The sequence below is a fragment of the Nicotiana attenuata genome, chromosome 7 (assembly GCF_001879085.1).
Source record: "Nicotiana attenuata strain UT chromosome 7, NIATTr2, whole genome shotgun sequence".
Classification (NCBI taxonomy): domain Eukaryota; kingdom Viridiplantae; phylum Streptophyta; class Magnoliopsida; order Solanales; family Solanaceae; genus Nicotiana; species Nicotiana attenuata.
The window spans coordinates 37,046,444-37,068,639 of record NC_031995.1 but is presented as its reverse complement, the minus strand read 5'-3'; the positions used below and the strand labels follow the sequence as shown (position 1 = coordinate 37,068,639).

The following is a 22,196-nucleotide window of genomic DNA, read 5'->3' as shown; positions in this document are numbered from 1 at the left end:
ACAGTATATCCTAATGAATAGTCAAACCCCTTTATATATTAGGGGTGTTTTACCCTAAATACAATTCTATAAAAGGTAAAATCTTCCGTTTTACTAATCACTAATCTTCTGCCGGTATGTGCCGAGATTCACGTTGTGACAACCGGCTGGGCACGGATAAAAGGTAAAATCTTCCGTTTTACTAATCACTGATCTTCTCTTTGTTAGTCGTGCTCGATTATCTAATAATGTTCTCCGAAGTTTAGGGATTCGAATCGGACCTGGGTGTGTGGCCTCGATTCGTCCAAGGGCAGGTGTTTTGCTCGGACCTCAATTCGAGGGGCTCCTTGCCTCGATTCCGGTTTCTTACAGTCACATCTCTGCTCCGTTTACTTCATCGATAACGCGTCCAAAGGGCTAAGTTTCACTCGTATGCAGACAGTCCCTCGTTTCTCGGAGAGTAAGTTTACGAAAACGACGAGAAACAACATATGCACTTCGATTCCTTCTCCAATACGCCGTGACAGAAACGACAAAGAATCCGAAACGTCCCGTCAATCGTTTCATTATGACTCCAAACACGCATCAGTCATTGGTTGGTCCTCCCTGAATGCGAAACAGCACGAACCTTCTATAAATACTTCCTTCCCTCGTTCATTTTTCACCTTTTGACCAAGCTTCTACCCTCGAGTTTTCAGGATATTACTACCCTTCTCCATACTCTAATATTTTTACTCTTCAATATTTCTCTGTAAGTTGCAAGTTTTTACTTACTTTCTACCTAAATCAGCGCATTTGACCTTCATCTTTCAGCCTCTCCTCAAAGCCAGAGCATCGGTTTCGCTATTTTGATCCCGGGGCACGTGTTGTAGGGTCCATTCCTTGAATCGATGCAGTGTTACTTGTAGTTTATCCAAGTATCTTCACATTCATTCCTCTTTTACTTCAAATGTCCCATTGACTTAATTCACCACAAGGAGGGAATCGCATTTAGCTTCGATCACTTCGGCCCCCAGGCTTTTAGCCAATTCGAGACCTGCAATCATGGCCTCATTGTTAGTCGATTTCACTGTTCTAATAGATTGCCTAACTATGTTATTTGAGGGCGGCTTCAACACGTTGTCGAGTCCGGACCCCTTTGCGTTCGATGCACCGTCCGTAAATAGGTTCTAGATCCCCGAGGAGGTCCTCGAGGTTAACGATAATTCTTTTTCGACCTCGGGTATTAAGGCCGGCGTGAAGTCGACTACGAAGTCTTACAAAATTTGAGATTTGATGGCGGTTCGGGGTCGATATTCAATATCGTACCCGCTAATTTCCACGGCCCATTTGGACAATCGTCTCGAGAGCTCGGGTTTGTGCATTATATTCCTCAATGGGTAAGTAGTCACAACACATATGGGATGACACTGAAAATATGAACTTAACTTTCTGGAGGCGCTTAGCAAAGCGAGCGCCAATCTTTTTAGGCGTGGATACCTGGTTTCGGCGTCGCCTAGAGTCCTGCTAACATAATATATAAGAAATTACGTACCCTCTTCTTTTCGGACAAAGACTCCACTTACCGCTATTTCGGATACCGCCAAGTACACGTACAGCTGCTCGTCCGCCTTCGGAGTATGAAGCAAAGGTGGACTCGAAAGGTACCGTTTTAGCTCTTCCAAAGCTTGCTGGCACTCCCGGATCCATGAGAAGTTATTCTTCTTCTTTAATAACGAGAAGAATCGATGGCTCTTATCGGAGGACCTCGAAATGAACCAACCCAAGGCGGCTATGCGCCCGGTTAGCCTTTGAACGACCTTAGCATTGTCCACTATGGTGATATCTTTTATGTCCTTGATCTTGTCGGGATTGATCTCGATTCCCCGGTTGGACACCATGAATCCAAGGAACTTCTCGGACCCGACTCCGAATGCGCATTTCTCCGATTTCATCTTCATATTGTATTTCTTCAGTATGTTGAAGGTTTCCTACAAATGTTCCAAATGGCCCTCTGTTCCCAGGGACTTAACTAACATGTCGTCAATGTAAACCTCCATTGATTTCCCTATTTGCTCTTCGAACATCTGATTTACTAACCGTTGGTAAGTGGCACTAGCATTTTTTTAGTCCGAATGACATTACGTTATAACAATAGGTTCCATATTTAGTGATAAAGGAAGTTTTTTCTTGGTCGCCCGGTCCATCCGGATCTGGTTGTACCCGGAATAGGCATCGAGATAGTTGAGTATCTCGTGGCCGGTCGTCGCATCGATCATGCGATCGATGTTAGGCAAAGGAAAAGAGTCTTTGGGGCATGCCTTATTCAAGTCTTTATAGTCTACACTCATTCTCAATTTGTTTCCCTTTTTAGGCACTACCACTACGTTTGCTAACCAATCCGGGTACTTAACTTCCCGAATGGAGCCTATTTTAAGAAGTTTGGATACCTCGTCTTTGATGAATACATGCTTGACTTGGGACTGAGGCCTCCTCTTCTGTTTAACTTGGTGAAACTTCGGATCCAAGCTCATCTTGTGAGTAGTAATTTCCGGCAGGATCCCCTGTCATGTCAAGATGGGACCAAGCGAAGCAAACTATGTTAGCTATAAGGAATTCAATGAGGTTTTTCCTGAGCCCTAGAGTTAGCCCCATGCCCAGGTATACTTTCCGATCTGGCAGGTGCTCGTTCAACCTGACTTGCTCTAGCTCCTCAACCGTTGACTTGGTGGCATCGGAATCGTCAGGAGCTGCGTAGGACCCCATTCGGGGTGAAGTGCTCCCTACCAAGAATTTTTCCATACCTAGGGCTCGAACTCAAGACCTCTGGTTAAGGGAAGAGCAGTCCCCCGCTGCACCACATCCTTTGGTGGTGAGTGTATGGGTGGTTTATATGCTTTGTTCGAGTATTAATTAGTTTATATGGTCCAAAAGTTCATGTGGATTGCCAAGTCAGCATTTTCCACTGAAAAAATTAATAAATCCAGTTGAGTGATTAGCAGAGTGCAATATGGATAGTTGAGTGACTTTCTTGTTACAAATGAAAAAAAAAGTGACGGTACTTAATAATTTCACATAGTTCAATAACCATATGAGTAATGGACTCAAAGAAAAAGAATCCAAATAAAAACGAATTAATGAAATTAAACACCATGACATCCTCTTCTTCCTCATTCATGAGATTTAAGAGTACATTAATTAATGGAATTAGTAAAATATAAGCAGCTTGTCACGCTCTCAATTTCTCGAGGCCGACAATCACATCTTGAGGAATTAATTCGTTAAAACCATGAACATTATTCGTTCCTATTCTATATTCTTGACTTCCAACAATGAAATTGTCATGCAAAAAAACAAAAAAGAAAAATGATACAACTTTCATAATAACTTACAAAGCATGTCCATGAACCATCTAAAAAGCTCAGGTCATGAACATGATGTAGGTTAAATATATCCCAACTTTCTATTTAATTAGACTTCAAGAATTGGTATTATATTAATAGAACTGTCTGCGTGAGGCAAAAGTCTGTCCAAATTTCCATGAAGAAGGTACAACGTTGAGGAACTCCATAGTCTTGCCATCAACTAAAGTGAGTCTAAACGACAGCGTTTGTGATCGAAGGTCAATACGACTTTGCCAATTGACACCCCAGTTTCTATACATAGCAAGCCAGCTTTTTGTTCTTGAGCCTCTGATCCATACACTCTTTATATCACCACTACCACCTATATTAGATATCATCACCATGTTAAAATTTGCTTGTCCTTTTAATGTGAAACGTACTCCTCCTCTTCTCCTACATGACACCCTGCAAAAATCTCATATATATCAGCACAAACGTGCCGAAAGGTGCAACTTTTAACATTAAAATATAGAAAAATTGTCTAGTAGCATATTTCTAGTGTAAGCTTTATTCTTGGACATAAAGCAAGTTGCTCACATGGGAATTATTCTTTAATATATATATATATATATATATATATATATATATATATATATATATATATATATATATATATATATATATATATGTTGTCTTTTCGTTTTCCTTTGGTCTTAGTTGTGCATATGATAAAGAATCGAGTTTGACTTTTATTAACAAACGTCTATAAACATAGCATAGCTAGGACGTCTAAATCGTTAATTAATGCAGTGTTATATTACCGGGTTCATATGAACCCAATATTTTCAAGCGTGAGGTATAAATATAGAATAAAAATTCATTAAATAATTACACACATTACTAGGTCTGAACCCATAAATTTAAAAATATAATAGGTTCAATATTAAGAAGTTTAAATCTTGAACCCATAATATTTAAATAATTGATCTACTTAAACTTAAACCGGAAAAGAAGTAAATATATGTAGAATAGTGGCGAAGATATACGGGTGTGATCATCCGATACCATTTCGCTGAAAAAGTTTATAAAAAATATATATGTATAAATTTTTCTTCTGAAACAAAAAGTAAAGCTTTAGAACCTCTACAACCCCAGGCTCAGATATATAAATACAAACTGAGTAGTAACAATATTAGACTGACGTTTGCACAAAATAGCCACTAGTTGTAATAAAACATAAAACTTCATGAATAATATATAAACTTAAACGGTATAGGATACTTACTACCTTCGGTAGAGAATGGGAACAATGCCTTCATTGCCTTGTCGAGCAATGCGAAGGAAAGCGGGCATGGACATATCAAAGTGTTGTCGTGGTGCATCACACCACCCTCCGTGGTTATTCGGAGGGCAGAAATTGGTGGCCGTCACGGTGACGGCCCCATGTGGGAGGCACCACTTACGATCGAGTTTGCGGTTGCATCTTACTGTGTAGCAAGCTCCACAAGCTTCTCCATTTCTGAAGAGTGCGCTACTCAATGCCGCTGTGTTTACTCCAAATCCGGCGTGATAAGGGTTATCGTAACCGCAAGCTCCACCTGACCAATCAAGTAGGAGTTAAAAATTAGGTTGTATTTCTTTGGTACGTCTTACAAGTTATCTCATAGTATAAATAACGGATATAGTATTGTAGGTAGCAAGATATATATAACTCATTTTTTAGCAACCCATCCAACTTGCTCAAATTAAGCTTATTGGATTATAATCCCATTTATTGTCGACTTGACTTAACGGGTTGAACCTGAAGTGATTCATTAAACTAATTAATTAGTCGAAATGGATCAAACAGTGTAATCCATCAGTCAAAATGCAACATATATAAACCCGAATATATATAATTAAATTTGGAGATTAAAAATCATGAAAAATATTAGAAGAATTATCTACAAAACGTATATGCATAATGCATGTTTGGTTTTCTAGAACATACGTGTGTTTTAATTATTGTAATAAATTCATTATAACAAAACATTTATAGTACGCATGTTACTTATTTAACGAGACTTACCAAAGGTGCTGGGATCTTGATTGACACCATAAAAAGTTGCGCGACCATTAAGCCAATTTTGGCCGTTGATCTCCTCAATAAACAAACAAGTAAACAATAAAACAAACCCACAAATCGAAAGAGAAGGAACAAGTTTCTCCATAACCTTTGAAACTCTCAAAAAGAAACAAGAACGTGTAGATTTCTTGGAATCGAAGTGATGATATATTAATAACTCGACTAATGCATAAATGGACGTGCCTATTTCTTCTTTTTATAGACTTGAGATTCTCCAATTCGAATAAATCATTAATGCTTACTACAGAGTAGCATGCAGTAGTATAGTAATACGCGGTTGTCGGTGATTACTTATAATAGAAACTTATATCATCTTCCAAATACTCCCTCCGCCACTTTTACTTGTCATGTATATTAAAAATAGATTTTAATTTTTACCTTGTCACTTTATGCATCTCAAGACAAGACAATTTTTTTCCCTGTTATACCCACAATATTTATTACTCATTTCAAATAATTTTCTCAAATCTAATAAAATATGCATCAATTAATATAGATATCATGGTAAATTATGCACTTCATTTATTATTTTTTAAGGGGCGTGAAAAGTCAGAACGAGTCAAATAAAAGTGAACGGAGGAAGTACTACTCCCTCCGGTCCAAAATAAGTGATTTTTTGGCCTTTTTCTTGTGGTCCAAAATAAGTAATTTTTCCAGATTTCAAGAATGAATTAATTATTTTTTTCCTACATTGTCCTTGGAGTAAATAGTGTTGGAATATGTGTTAGGAGTGTTTATGTGAGATAGTAAAGGTTAATATGGTCAATTCCATTGCTAATTAATGCTAAAAGGTGGATTTCTTAATTTGTGTGAAAACATCCAAAAAATCACTTATTTTGGACAAGAGGGAGTATGAATTAGCATGTATGATTTGTCTTTCATATTATTATTTTTCGTTTTTTAAAAAGATATATATAAATTATGCGCGTTGTTTTGGCAATCCCTGGAGATACGGAAATGTACGTAAGAGTTTGTTAAATGAAAGTTGCAAAGAGACAAGAAGAAAACAAGTGCATGTGACAGTTTATGCAAAATCTGTTTTAGAGTAATCGTCGGTGATTCTTTGGTCTGCTGCTAATGATATGAGAAGCAATTTCATATATTCACACCAATGAATTTAGGTTATCTTAGTCGTCGTCGATACAACTCGATATATCCATTTAACTTAGTACTAAATTGTTTCTACGTACGGAGTATGACTTTTCTCTCTTTCCCTATACTTGCTTTTCATTAATTTATACTATATATAAATGTTTGTTCAGAGGACTTGATAGTCTGTTACTTTGATGGCTAGCTGAAGGAAAAAATAAAAGATATTTAGTTGGAATTGAATTTGAATAGTAATAAATTAATAGTAGATGGAATCACTGAAATCTTGTTTGTCTTTGCTGTATGAACTATCCAAGCAAGAACTAAAGGCACATACTCGTATAGCCATATTGATAATCTGAGCATGCAGAGATCCTATGCTCTAGGTTCTAGTCTCACCGATAACTCATTATTTAAAAAAAATATTTACGTGCTTCACCCATCATAAAGAATCAGATTCGCACGTGAGAGGCGTCTTGAAGACATAGTTAAAAAAACAAAAATATATTCTAACATCTAATTAAGCTTTTTGGTGAGATGGTCATATATACATTTCAACATAACACACCAGTTACCAAGAATAAAAAATAAAAAGCCTTATTAGTACTCACACTATGAGTTCATAGGTTTAAATAGCCTTCATTACTGACAAACGGGCGTGCTTATTTTGTACTCCCTCCATCTCAAATTATCTGTCGTATTTTCTAAAAATAGTTGTCTCAAATTGTTTGTCATTTTTATAGTTCAAGACAAACTTAATTATTTTTTCCTATTTTATCATTAATAGTAATCGTTCTTGAAGACTACAAACACCCCAATTATAGGTTAATATTATGATTGTTCAAACACTAACAAGACATAAATAAGGATAAAATAGTCAAAAATACCTCCTAATTATTATCTTCTTAAGGACCATATAAGAGAGAATCAACGACAGATAAATTGAGACGGAGGGAGTATAAATTTGAGAATTCCAACTAAGGCTGTTTGGTGGGCCGGTCTGGGACCGGGACCGGACCGGGCCCGCGGTCCTAACGGGCTAAACGGTCCCGGCGGGCCGGTCCTGGTGGGCCGATCCCTGAATGGGTAGGAAGCCCGTGACGGGCCGGTCTTGTACACGAGGCCCACGAGACCGGGACCGCTAAGCCCGGGACCGGCAGGCGGTCCTGGGCCGGTTCAACCGCGCCTAACGGTCCTAACGGGCTCCAACGGCTATTTTTTAAAAAAAAAAAAATTTTTTTTTTAAAAAAATAGCCAACGGTCAGATTTTAAAATCTAGCCGTTGGCCTTTAATTTTCAACCGTTTGGAACTTTAAAAAATAGCCATTTGGCCCCCAAACTTTATTTTAACCCCAAACTTTATATAATTACACTTTTTCCCAATTCTCAACTATAAATACCCCCTCATTCTTTCATTGTTACTCACCAATTCATCAATCTATCTCAATCTCTCTCAATCTATATCTAATTTCTCTTCTATAATTGCTTATTTTATTATTACAATTTCGTGAAAAATTGTGAAGTTGGTGAATTGAAGTATTCAAGTCTTCAAGTCTTCAACGATTTTCAATTATCAAGAAGTTGTTCGGCAATTCGGTAAACTCGTTCCAACTCTTAACTTTTAAGAATATATTTTTGTGTGTTTAGTTTGCATAATTGTAATTAATATGGCATTTTCTTTGAAAAAAATGTTTGGTGGTAAGGGAAAAGCTAAAATTGGTGAAAGTAGTCTCCAACCTACTACCCTTCCCCCGGCTCCCCGACCCAGACCTATTACCCGTCCTGCTGCTCCTATTATTCTTGATAGTGATAACCCTTGTTTTCAATTTTCCGATAGTGAATTTTGCCATAATGTTGCACAAGGTGAACAATTAAATGAAGAAGTTATGAATGCTCTTTATCCTAATCAAACTATCTTAGAAAATGATGAGGAAAATGAGGATGTAGATGAAACCCAACCGGATTTAGATGATTCACCTACTAGTCCTGTTAATAACCTAACTGATGCCCCGCCCGACCCACCTGTAGAAACCCCTACTTTTAATAGACAACCTTCTAAACGCCTCGAAACATCATTAGTTTGGAATTTTTTTACTCAAGTAAGAGAACAAAATAAGGCTAGGTGTAAAACTTGTGGGAAATTGCTGGCGCATAAATATACTGGAGACCGTAGCGGTACGGGTAGTTTGGCTAGGCACATACAAACACACCCTAGAGAAAAAGTTAAATATTTACAAATGAAAGCGCAGCAAGAGGGGACAAGTGTAGATACTGCGGTTAACCCTAGTACAGGTTCAAATCTAGTTCAACCAGGAATTAACACTGTGACCGGTGGTATTTTATATTACGATCCTAATAAAGATCGCGAAGAATTAGCAAAGATGGTTACTGTTATATGTGCTTACCATATACTTTTCCTTCTAACCCTAATTTTTTTGCATTATATATAGAAAAAGTTTTTAATCCTACTTATAAAGGTTGGCCTCGCGCAACAGTTAAGAGCGATATATTAAAATATAAACATGAATATGAACAATATTTGCGGTATTTTATTTACTCATATAACTAATCAGATTTTCTATTACTACTGATATTGGTAGAAGTAATAAATGACTGTGATTATCTAACTGTTACAAGTCATTGGATAGACGAGGAGTGGATAATGCAAAAAACGCATATTTGCGTATAGAATAATTAATTCACGTCACACAGGTAAGTTTTATTGCTAACACCGTTGCAGATATTTGTAGATATTTTGCATTAGAGATAAAATAATGGCAATATCTATGGATAATGCTTCTAGTAACACTAGTGCTATAGCATACTTACAACAACACTAAATCCTGCATTTAGTAATTGTTTCCATGTGAGATGATTTGTCACATTTACCATTAATCGTCGTGATTGTATGAGAATTTTAAATTTAGAAATTGAAAAGGTTAGAATGGCTCTTAATGGCTTTTTTATTTCAAACCGTAGAAGTAGACTTAGAGAGTATTTTTAAAAAATGTGATGAATTTGGCCTTAGAGAAAAGAAAGGTTCCTAAACCTTATCCAACTAGATGGAATTATATGTACGAAAGATTTAGTAGTTGCATATGAATATAGAAACCCAACTAATGCAACGTTTAATGCTCGTGTTGGTGGTAGGATGATGATTGAAATCCTTACAAATCAGATTGGACGAATGTCAAAATTCTTATAGATTTTTAGAACATTTTCAAATTGCTACAAATGCATTTTCTGGACAATATTATCCTACTATTTCAAATTGTTTAGTTTATATTGCAGCACTATGTGATTTGTTTGTTGAATTTTCGGAGGTGGGAAATTTATCAACTTGCTATAAATGCAATGAAAGAAAAGTTTAAAAAATATTTTTTTCCCTATCCCCCCTATTTATGGTGTTGCTGCATTGTTAAATCCTACAATGAAATTAGTAGGTCCTCACTTTTGGTACACAAATATTTATAAGGCTTTTAGATCTTTCGGTTGAGGAATATTCTACACCTTGCAGAGGCAAAAGCCTCAATTAAAAAAATGCGCAAACAATTTATAATGCTTACCAACTTGCGTTAGATCATGCTAGGCCAAATGTTCCAACCCCTACTTCGTCTAGTTTCACAATCATCTAAAAGAGGCTGCGGGCTACAAGCACTTAAATCTTGGACGGAGTTTAGGGGTTCTCAAGGTGATAATTTTGATGAGACTTCACATCTAAATGAGCTTCAAGTTTATTTGTCGCAGGACTTGAAAAGGAGAATCCAGACGGCACCTTTGATCTTTTGGAATGGTGGAAGACAAGGGAAAAACATTTTCCGGTTCTTGCAAGGATGGCTCGGGATATTTTATCTATTCAAGCTTCAACATGCATCAGAGAGCGCTTTCAGTCAAAGCAAGACTTCAAATAGAGATGTCATAGACGTCTATGAGGGAGAGCTTGGAAAAATCAGTACTATTCAGAGATTTGGATCCGCTCGGAAAGAAGAAACTTTGGACTTGCAGAATCACAACCGGAGATAGACGAAGCTTATGAAGAAATGATTAGCGGAACTGCGGGAGGATGCTGCTTCCGCCCGGAAGCGGTGATGAACAAGCTTCTTTTCCGCCACCACCAACGGAAACCTCCTCCGAACCTTGAAGGATTTATGAAGATTTGTTAGAGATACAATGTAGATTATGGTGTAAACTTGTACTTTGGCATATCTTCTTTAGTTTTTTTTCCTTTTAATGGTGGTATTAGTACCTTGTTGTGCTCATTCCATTGGGGGGAAGAAGACTAAGAAAGATATGCCATTTTTGGTAATAAAAATTATAAAACATACCCTTGGCCTTGAATATTCTCTTCGCAATATTTTTTGTCTTTAACTTGCAATATTTATAAGGCTATAATATATATACATAACATACAATATATACTACAAGAAAATATATAAGGGAATATATATACATAACATACAATATATACTACAACAAATTATATAATGGAATATATATACATAACATACAATATATACTACAAGAAAATATATAAGGGAATATATATACATAACATACAATACATAGTACACTATACTAGTATACTATACTAGTATACTATATATATTATATTTACATGAAGAAGTAGTACTATATATACTACAAAACAAGATTTTTCAAAATGAGGGCCCCACCCCCAATGACCACCAACGGTCATATTAATTGCACAAATAGCCATTTTTTTTTAAATTTACAAAACTAACCTTCTCTAACACTATAAGTACCCCCCTCCCTCTTCTTCATTTCAATACTCAATACTCATTTCTCAATCTAAATTTCTCTCAATCTCTCAATCTCCAATTTTCAAGACTTCAAGTCCCAATTTTCAAGTTAAATCATGCCTCGTTCGGAAAGAGTGCGCTTATTTGTGTCGCAATACTATGAAGTGCTTGAAGAAAATGAAGAAGGCCAAATATTAAAGTGCAAGAACTGTGGAAGAGTCTTAAATTTTCGTTCAGGGTGTACCACAGGCATTTTAAGGAGGCATATAAAGTATTGTGTTGAGGGTATTTATCCGCAAATTCGTCTTTAAGATTTTTCAACAATTTGTGTTATTTTAAAATTATTAGACGTATTTATGCTTCATGTTGTACTTTGTTATTAATTTATTATGCATGCCAATTTAGTTTTACTATTGATTTGTTATTTTACATTTTCGTCAAACACTTTAATAATTAGATTTCTATATTATATATACCACATATATTTATATAGCCATGCATAAGAGCAATTTATATATATACATACACATATGGTTTACAAGAAATTGCCCTAAATAAAAAAAATTAAAAAAAGCCCGTTAGGCCCGCTAAGCCCACGAGCCCGGCCCATTTAGCCCAAGACCATATGGGCTTAGGCCCGTCACGGGCTGGTCCTACCCGTTGAGCCCACGAAGCCTGGGACCGCTAAGCCCGGCCCGTTTAGCCCGGCCCGTTTAGCCCATTTAGGCCCGGGCCCGGGACCACATACAGCCTTAATTCCAACAAAAATTGGAGAAACAATCTTTGGAAATAGACTCGCAAATTAAACAAAGTAAAGATCACACCATAAGGTGTAGAGTTAACGTTTCAATTGCAGATCGTTTATTAGATAGTCTACGTTCTGAACTTTTATAGTTAGTCTCCAGATACCTGCTGGTACATATCCCTTACAACTTATTTGGATGGTTGTTACGTGTCGTTTCATTATGTATCGTATTGTAGTTTAATTTATTACTATAAAGTGAAATCGAGTAGAGATAAACAAGCACCGCAACCCTAAATTGCCCTTTAGCTTTGTTTCCGAGTGTTTTATCTTTAAGTCCCTGGAAATAATGAAACTTCTTCTTCTTCAGTCTACCAACAAAAAGGGGTAAGGCAGAAGTGGATGCTTTGCAGAAAGAATGGAAAGGGCTTATCTATATCACCACAGTCAACTACTACAAGAAAGGAAAATTGATCTAAGATTTACCAGGAAACGAAAAGCTTTTGTGAAGAAACGAAAAGGTTTTGTGACGTTGGTTGGTACGACATTTCATGCATATGACACCATATAGAGGAGTTTGAACCAAATATGTCAATTTCCTATAATGTACGATCATATCCAATGGTTCCCTCTCGCCCAAGATCAAGTTGAATCTAAACCTTTTAAACTTATGAAATCCAAAAAAAATTCAAACGAAAAAAAAAAAGATGTAAGATCGGAGAACACCAAAAAAAAAACACACACACACACATGCCCATTCTTCATATTACATTACAAATATCAGACCATTTGGGCCACAAAACAAAGGTTCACTGGGCTCCTTCCTAGAGTTCCCTCCTAATAAACCACTGTAATAAGCCAAGTAATGCTACTCCAGTACAATTAAAGAGTACCTTAGTAGAGAGCAGGTAGCTGCTATGTTTGTTGCCACTTTCTCAAGGGCAAAAAGTTTTATGATATAGAAGGGAATGCAGAAGAACATATGCAGGAGAAAAACAACCATTAAGCCTTTTCTTTTAGATCCCTTATAAGCCTATGTATTTCTACTATCTACGGACTGACCGTTAGCGAGAACAGTCACATAATCTGTACAACTGTACATCAAAGAATCAATCATTATTAAACACTCAGAATAGGAGAAGGCATAGGATGATGCAGCAGAAAAGAAAGATGGATAATCTGTTAAGGGACTTCTCCACCTGCCTCATCCTAGAACTGCCACTTCCTGGGATGGTGTAAGCGCTTGGATGAGGATAAGCAAATACACTTGTGTCCGAGCTCCCGAAAATCCTTGCCAAAAACATTTCTCCAAATACCCCGACTGTCGGGCTGGACAAACTGGTCATTGGGGATGGACCCAAAGCAGCATAGCTATGGAAGGTAGAGGGGAGGTATTGCCTGTGATGAAGATGCTGACTTATGCGAGACGATGAATTAACCGGAGTGGTTATCCCAATGGCTCGAGGCCTGCAGGGTACAACCACATCAAGTTGAGACTTCTTGGATTCAGATTCTGTTAATGACTTCCCACGGCCATAGAGAGGAACAAGCGATGAGCTTGAGATGTGAGCCTTACAGATTGGACATTTACATTTCTCAGGAGTAGAGCTCTCAACCTGGAGCCACTTGTAAATGCAAGGCCAGCAGTAGAGGTGACCGCAAAGGGTGACTACAGGGTCATGTGCTGAGTCGAGACAGATATTGCAATCATAACCACCAGTTGTACTATCAGAAGTTGCTGTTGGAACAGGAATTGCACTCCCCTTCTTAAGGGAAACATCTTCTTCAGATCCAAAACTGAACACGTGTTCACCAACAAAATTTTGTTCCAAAGCCATGAAGATCTGTTAAAGAACAAAATGCAAATAAATCAGCTCATAAAGTTTATTCCCAGACACTTGGACAAGAAAATCCACAGGAAGTAAATGTCAGGGACTCAGCACCATAACTTGAAAATCTAAAATGAGAGGATCTACAGTAATAGTTCTATAACTAGAAAATGAACCGTCCAAATGAAAACATACATGTTTATAGCAAAACAACATGATTGTATGAAATCCAGAAACATGATTGGGCGTCAAAAACTTCTATTGAAACATGAAGTCCAGTTTTCCAAAAGACTATTCAACATAATTAATCCGTTTTTGATGAATTGAACATTTGGAAAGCAAAATAAACAAGACAACTTAATGAATAATCTTCCTATTATTTTCTGTCATATCCTTTCTTTTAGAACTTCACAGCAAGTGATCAGCAAGGATGTGATCAGCATTCTTTTAGAACTTAACCTATAGGGAGTATGCATGTGATCAGCAAGGATTGGGAACAAAAGTATTGTGCACTCTCGTCACAAGTAAGCACGACCAATTCAAACACTAAATACTAAACCATAAAATTGCATTTCTATTAACATGAGCCCATTTTCTTTGAAACAAATGTAGTGAAAAACTATGTTGCGTGGAGTGTGGACTCTGCAAAATGCTACCGTATCCGTGTCGGATCCTCCAAAAATGCAATACTTTTGGAAGACATTTTTGGATAGTACAGGCAACATAGCTGAAAAATTACTTCGTGGCTAAAAACTATGTATAAACAAGTGTTAGCTCCTAAAAGAAATTGAAATAGATATAAAAGTAGAATATGGCTAAAACTGCATTCTAACTTATTTTGATCAGGGAATCTTAGTAGTGAAGTTGGTTGGCTACCTGAACTTTCACCTTGTCGGTGAGAGTTTGATTTTTCCTCCCCCATTTTTCCTTCCCCTTCCCCTTCCCTTCCCCTTCCTCCTATGTATAATAAAAATGAAAAATATCATGTATCAATAAGAGATGGGAATAAAAGTACTTTGATGCATCCTGTTCTACCCCTTTACAAGGTAGGGGTAAGGTCTACGTACACACTACCCTCCCCAGACCCCACAGTGTAGGATAATACTGGGTATGTAGTGGGATAATACTGGGTATGTTGTTGTTGTTGTTGTTCTACCCATTCTAGTCCCACAAAAGTTATAAAAGATAAAGGATGGAACCATTAATGGCACAAGTAACAAAATTATCCCCCCAAACTCAACCTCCAATTTCCCAATTCGTTCTTTCATTTCTCCATTGTGGGAGTGCACAAAATTCCCTATTATGCTTTTGGGATGAAACAGTCAGGAATTTGTTAAATTTTCTGAAGGAAAAGAAAGTCAACGTGACAAGAAACTGAAATCATCAAAATAACACCCTTGCCAGATAAAAGCAGTCCAATGAATGCAAAGATTTTGTTTTCAACGAAAATAATTACTAGCAATTTAACACCATTAACTACTACAAACCATTAACCAAAAACAATTGAAGAAAGATGAGATTTTCAAAACAAAAAAAAAAGTATGTGGATTTAAGTTATTCACAATGTCAAAATCCAAATATTACAGAGTTTCTCTAATTCCATAGGCAAAAAGTTTCTGATTGTAATTTAACCTGATTTTAGAGGAGCAAATTGCAAATTTTCCCATTTTTCACAAAACACCATCTCAGATAATAAACAGAAGAATATTAACTAAAACAAATGGAAGCAGAAAGGTGAAGGACGTACCAACAGATGAAAATGTCTTTGGGAGAAGTTGAATGGCAAACTGCAAAGAACGAAAAGGTAAAACCAGGGTGAGAAAAAGATGGTTGTGAGTGGAGTGGAGGAGATAACGGGTGGGTCGGTTTCGATTTTTAAGGGGAGAAGGGAGAGAGGATGTTTTTGTATTTATAGAACCCTCAGTTCTTCCACTTCTCAACCGCGTAACTTGAGAAAAAGATAGAGAGGCTATATTTAGTTAAAAACATAATTTAACTAAATTATTACTATTGTTTATCTTTGATCTTAATTTATTACTAATTTAGCTTTCACTATATTAATCACCTCCGCATTTATTAGATTAATGGTAAAGGTAAAAAAAGTAAGTGATTCTTTCTTAATTTTTCTAAAATTACTTGTTTTAAAATTAGTTTTCTTAACTATGACAACTATATAGGACCAGAGGGAGGAGTTTTTTTTTATTTTTTTTTATTTTTTATTCCAACATTAAAATTTTACCGTTAATCATACTACCTTATAAAAATGACATGGCACGTTTTGAGATCAGAAGATTTAATAGATATTTTTGGTATTTTATACGCATATTTAGTTTAAAATCATATAATTTAAAATCTTCTTTACATTCATAAATTTTGTGGCTTGTCAAAACTAAGATATTATTATATGAAACAAAGGAGTACTATATAAGTTTTTATCTTAATTTATTTTTTAATTATATAATTGTTTACCCTTAAAATGAATAAAAAATGAATTTATACGCGATTTAAGGATCCGTGAATTGATTTAACACAAATAATTAAGAATATTAGACAAACGAGCTAAAGGTATTATGAACATTCAAACTAGTTGAAACGTTATGGCCTAGCTTGAACCTGGACTTGGCAATAGTTTCTGCCCTTGGTTGAGTCTTGGGTTCGAGGCCAATTAAGAACAAAGAACACAAATAATGTAGAGATTTTTCAATAGCAGAGAAGTAAGTTTGTATTGCCTTGGTATGCGTGTTACAATCTCTCCATTGAATAAAAACTACCCCTTTATATAGTAGGGGAGTTTCCCCCTAGTACAATTCTAAAAAAGATAAAAATCCCCGTACTCGTCAATTGCTGATCCGCTGACGATGTCGGCCGAGATCTGCGCCGTGATACTCGGTGGGCTGCGGATATCGCGGCCCTCTGTTAGTCGTGTGCAACTGTTGTCGTGTTTTCCGAGGTCTCAGAGCTCATTCCGGGTTCGGGGAAGTGTTATCTTATCGAGCACTCTGTTTGGTCCTTAGTACGAGAGGTCTTCAGCTCCGAATCCGATCTTATGTAGTAACGTCCTGGCATTGTTTGGCATTGTTTGACCCACCGGGAAATCGGGGTATATGTTACCTCGGTTTCACCCGTATACAGATAGTCCCCTCGTTTTTCGGAGAGTAGATTTGCTGAAACGATGGGAGGTGATAGATGAACCCAGTTCCTTCCTTCGCACGTCACAACCGAGATGACGGATAAGCCAAAACGTCCCATCAGCCACGTCGTTCTGACTTCTGGCACGTGTCGTTCATCGGTTGGTTGCCTCCGAATGCGAAACGTCGCGTATTTCCCCTATAAAAGCTTCTACCGTTTGTACTTCTTCTACTTTCCGATCCAAGCTTCTACCTTCAAATTTGTTAGCGGCTACCAACTCTTTCAAATCTTCATATCTTCATCTTTCGTCTTCAAATCTTCATAATTGTTCTAACGTTTCTACCTAGATCTTTATCCTACCTTCAGATCTTCATACTCTTTTCTTCAACCTTCATACTTGTTTCTTCAAAACTTCATACTTTTTCTTTAAATTTTCATATTTTCTCAGATAGTAATGGCTAAACCTTCCAAATCAGTTTATCAGCAGGTTGCCTCTTCATCTTCCCACCCAGCCACAGATGCCGAGGTGGCTTCCCCCGAGCCTGCCCCCGAGCCCATCATGAAAAGCTTTATACCCGGGGGTTGCTTAATCGCAGACGACTTCAAAGTCGAGAAGGCCTCATCCAAACAGGACCGGGGTGAAGGAGCACGGTGATACATATACTCCATCACTAATGATACCCTTCCCATAGTCAGAGAGGACTACAAATGGGAAGTCAAAGACGTGGTTGTCCCCGGGCCTGAGGACGATATTACCACTCATGTGGAGGGGTTTTTAAGTATTTACACTTACCCCTTCATGTCGGGACCAATAGACCCAGTAGTTTTGTCCTTCTGCAAGAGGTACGAGGTATGCCTCGGCCTTGGGCAAATACACACATCTCTTTGGAGGATCGTGATCCTCCTACGTTATTTTGTGAACAAAACTGAATCCCCTCGGTTCACCCTCGACTATCTACTCCATTTGTACAGTCACTTTATTTTTCGAGGGGGACTAATCAAGATCATTCGGCGGGCCAACAAGGCCCTCTTTTCGAGCATCGACGAGGATCGAGGCTAAGGCTGGCAAGAGCGCTTTATTCGGGTGAGAACTGAAGATTTGATCCCTCCTGAATTCCTGCCATTTCCCGAGAAATGGAATGCATCTCGTAAGTGTAGCCTTCTCTTGAGTGTCAAATTCCTTTTATTTCCTTTCTCATCGTCAGTATATGTGGTCGTGCAACTGTTTCTCGGGTTCCCAATGTGGTTCCCCGACTCAAGGAGTGGGTCGAAGGCATCTGCAAGCAGATGCCATACTTCGAGCGCTCGTGGCGCAAGCTTTCGAAGGTTCGATGAGAGGCTCGTTCTCATGGTAAGGTTCTACACCGAATAACTATTATTATGCTCTAAACTCACATAACGGTGACCTCTCCTCTTTCCTTCACAGGTTTGCCTAAGACCACTAAACTTAGGCTGCTAGAAGGGGACGAGGATGTGTCCTTGTTCGTTGATCCCTCCGTTACGGTACAACTCTGGGTTGCTGCGGAGGAGAAGAAGAGAAAAAGGAAATCCTCGGTCTTAGAGGGGCCCGAGGTGAAGATAAAAAAGAGGCCGGCCACTCGGGCTCGCAAGCCCAAGAAGAATATCGAGTCCCAGATACCGGACTCTAACTTGCTTTACCGACTTAGGGATGAGCATGAAGAAGACGACATCTTCGTCGCTCATGGATTGACCCCTGCTGGGGAGCAGGTGGTAGCCGAGGAAAAGAGCCATTAAGCCGATCTCCTTCCAACTCGAGAGGCCAAGACTGAGAAGGGGGTTGAGACCTCGCGAAAAGCTGCCTCTAATCCGAAAGAGGCGACCAGTGTATTAGACATCATTGAAATGCCTTCCAACACTGAGTCCATGCTTAAAGAGGCCCAAGCAGGAAAGGAAAAGTCAAGCGAAGGAGCATAAGGTGCAGAAGATCCCCTCCACCCCTTCTTTGATGGAATTGACATGTTAGCATTGGAAAATTTCTCCGAGCTGGGCCACCTTGAGATACCGAAGAAGGACGTGCCTTCGAGAACCAATGGGCCGAGCACGAGCCCAAGATTGGTGAAGCAGTTACCTGTGCCGAGCGCGGACCCCTAGCGCAAGAGGACAGTTGTTCTCACAGACCCAGAGGATGCCTATGTCTTATCCTCTCCGGTACGCGTAGCCAGCTACCTCCGATGTCTGGTAACGAAGGACCAGACAAAAATGAATGAGGTAAGGACGTCGAGTCTCTTCAACGAGGCACAACTGGCATTGAACTGGGTGAGGTTCTAACACCTCCAAACTCCCTTTATGAATCACTTAAACTTTTCCCTTGATGTTCCTTACTTAGCTCCCTTTATTTGCAGGCTTCACTGCTTCATCACGAGAGTTTTCTCTGGTACCGCTTGGATACCAGCCGGCTCGAGTTCGAGCTCAAGGAGCAGGTTTGCAAGACCGACATGTATAGGCTTCTAAGTGAGAGATAGGACGAGGCCCTTAAGGACCTCCCGATTCTCCAGTCCGAGCTGGAAAAAACTCGAAAGGAAGCCTTGACCCTAAAACGGGATCATGCCGACTTGGTTGAAAAGGTAAAGGTCTTTGAAGATAAGAACAAGCAGCTAGTCGTGATGACTAACTACATGACTTTGCAGGTTCAATAGAGTATGGATCTGATCGCTTAGTTGAGGGTTGAGATGGACGAGATCAAGGCCCAGACTGAAGTGTGGAAGGGCAGGATAGACTGACTGGCCTCGGAGAAGGAGACTGTAAAAGTGGAGCTGGCATCGGGGGAGAATTAACGCCGGATGGTGAAAGATAAAGCTGATAAGTGATCTCAGCTTAATGAGGGTCTTCGAGCACAGTTGAGCTCGGCTGTCGTAGAGCAGGATGTCCTCGGTAGGGAATAAAAGGCACTGAAGTCCAATTTGGACATAACCTTCGCCGATGTCGAAGAGATGGTGTCCCAATACATGGCCGACATGGAGGCAGTGGAGATACGCCTAAAGACAAAGGTCGAATACATGAGGTGGATGTCCCGAAGGGAGACCCTTGAAGAGATCCACGCTCGAGGCTTCCACTTATTGGCCGAGATCGAGGAAGCGAAGAGACTCGAGGCCAAGGCGAAGGAGCTCTATGAGCCCGAGGAGGCCGAAGGCTCTGAAGGATCCGAGGGCTCTGATAATTCCGGGGGTGAAGACTAGGAGTAGACGCCTTAGCATATTTTTAGCTTTTGTTTTTCCTTATGTACATTTTTTTTTGTTTTCAGGCCGTTATGTCGAGCCTTTGTATATATATATATATATATATATATATATATTTTTACTTTTCTAGAATCTTTTCATAATCTCTATTCTTGTAATGCATCTGGTGCCTTAGCATAGAATCAAATATAGTTGAAGGGCGTTCATTTTTCAGAGGTCCGAACGGAGTCCAATCTCGATACAACTTTGTTTGCTCGAGGCTTTGAAAACTCAGTGTTACCAGAAGTTTTTCAAGATGCTTAAGTGATTTTTAGATAATGCTTTGTCGAGGGTAACCTCTTAGTAGGTTTCGAGTTCTTATAAAGGCCTTACTTTCTGATTACGAGCTTTGGACGTCTCCAAGCCATTTTTAGGGTGGTCGTAGCCTTTTGTATTTAGGCACCGCCTAATAGGTTTGGTGCCTCCCGGATTTAGTAGCCCGAGTTGCCCGTACTTTTTTCGGACGACAGTCCTCGAGTAGGGGTAGCCCTTGGGCTCGATAGTCCCCGAATAGGGGTAGCCCGTGGGCTTTCAGGATCCAGATTTTAAGAGGCGAGAAATTGCATAATAGTAAGGTGGAACCTTCTTTTATTTCAATGTGTAAAATATATAATCGAATGCTTGTAGAAGCTTGTATCATGGCTAAAGTTGACTACGTGGGCACGGTTCACATGACCATTTGACATTTACAATGAATCCTAACAAACACGCATTAGCTTCTAACATACAAGATTTTCTTTTTTCCTTGATAAAACCCTTAATCCGAGGTTAATGGCCCCTAGTATTCGAGGTAGAGCTTGAGAAGGCTCGGATACTGTTGACATGAAGTGAACGATAATTGACTCCGGTTTGAGACCGGTCTTCGAATCTAAGTTAGCATGTTTTACTGTTTCCTCGTTAAAAACCTTGTCGAAAAACCCATTTTGGGACAAAACAGTTTCAAGGGAAAAAGAGTGCAACACGTGCTTTCAGACCTGATAGCCACATCCATCTTTGGCCGCTACCTGCAAGTGTTAGTCCGATCTATATTATTATTAAAGAGTAATTGGGACCGTACCTTAGCAGTAGTACAATTTTAAGTGCGTCACATTCCATTTGTCCGGTAGTTGCACACCGTTTCCTGCTTCAAGTTTGTACGAGCCTTTGCCGGTAATTCCAACGACTCGATGCGGTCCTCCCCAATTCGGTCCCAGCTTTCCTTCGTTCGGGTTCCGGGTATGTAATGTTACTTTCCTCAACACCAAGTCCCTGATCTTGAGGTGTTGGAGGTTGGCTCTTTGGTTGTAGTACCTTTTCATCCGCTGTTTATGGGCGCCAACCGGACTAGGGCGGCCTCACGCCTTTCATCCAATAGTTTCAGGCTCATGATCAGGGCCTTGCCATTTGAGTCTTTAGTTGTATATCAGAATCTGAGGCTCAGTTCCCCCACTTTTATTGGTATTAAGGCTTCGGCCCCGTATACTAATGATAATGGGGTGGCCCCGACACTAGACTTTGTGATCGTACGGTATGCCCATAGGACTTCGGGCACGATTTCCTTCCATTTTTCTTTGGCATTCTGCCTGTCCGTTCCCACTAGGGTGGTAAGGTGTTGATAGGATCTTCTTAATCTTGTGATCTTTGAAGAATTTATTTACCTTGTTGCCGATAAATTGTCTCCCATTATCGAAAATGACTTCGGCCGGTATCCTGAATCAGCATATTATATGGTCCCAAATGACGTCAATGACTTATTTTTCACGAACCTTTTCGAATTCTTGAGCTTTGACCCATTTGGAAAAAGAATCTGTCATGAAAAGTATGAATTGAGCCTTACCGGGTGCCCATGGCAGGGGACCGACAATGTCGAACCCCCATTTCATAAATGGCCACGGGGACAAGACCTAATGGAGTAGCTCTCCTGGTTGATGGATCATCAGTGTGTGTCTCTGGCAGTCGTTGCATTTTCGTACGAAGTCCTTTGAATTGTTTTCCATTTTGGTCC

General features: G+C 39.0%; 2 protein-coding genes across 2 annotated transcripts; both read right to left on the bottom strand.

Moving 5' to 3' along the window:
* On the bottom strand, positions 3,097-5,646 carry LOC109230452 (expansin-A12). The gene is made up of 3 exons (XM_019395953.1): positions 5,371-5,646; positions 4,591-4,900; positions 3,097-3,767 (listed from the first exon to the last, which is right to left on the bottom strand). Exons 1-3 carry the CDS (start codon positions 5,510-5,512, stop codon positions 3,455-3,457), a joined length of 765 nt encoding a protein of 254 aa, XP_019251498.1. The 5' UTR covers positions 5,513-5,646; the 3' UTR covers positions 3,097-3,454.
* On the bottom strand, positions 12,734-15,779 carry LOC109228940 (E3 ubiquitin-protein ligase RMA3-like). Its single transcript, XM_019394207.1, has 2 exons — positions 15,595-15,779; positions 12,734-13,862 (listed from the first exon to the last, which is right to left on the bottom strand). Exon 2 carries the CDS (start codon positions 13,854-13,856, stop codon positions 13,146-13,148), a length of 711 nt encoding a protein of 236 aa, XP_019249752.1. The 5' UTR covers positions 13,857-13,862; positions 15,595-15,779; the 3' UTR covers positions 12,734-13,145.

Coding starts and splice junctions, on each gene's coding strand:
- LOC109230452 (XM_019395953.1), bottom strand. CDS start 5,512: ATGGAGAAACTTGTTCCTTCTCTTTCGATTTGTGGGTTTGTTTTATTG. Junction 4,901..5,370: donor TCAAGATCCCAGCACCTTTG/GTAAGTCTCGTT, acceptor TTGATTGGTCAG/GTGGAGCTTGCGGTTACGAT. Junction 3,768..4,590: donor GTTCCCATTCTCTACCGAAG/GTAGTAAGTATC, acceptor AGATTTTTGCAG/GGTGTCATGTAGGAGAAGAG.
- LOC109228940 (XM_019394207.1), bottom strand. CDS start 13,856: ATGGCTTTGGAACAAAATTTTGTTGGTGAACACGTGTTCAGTTTTGGA.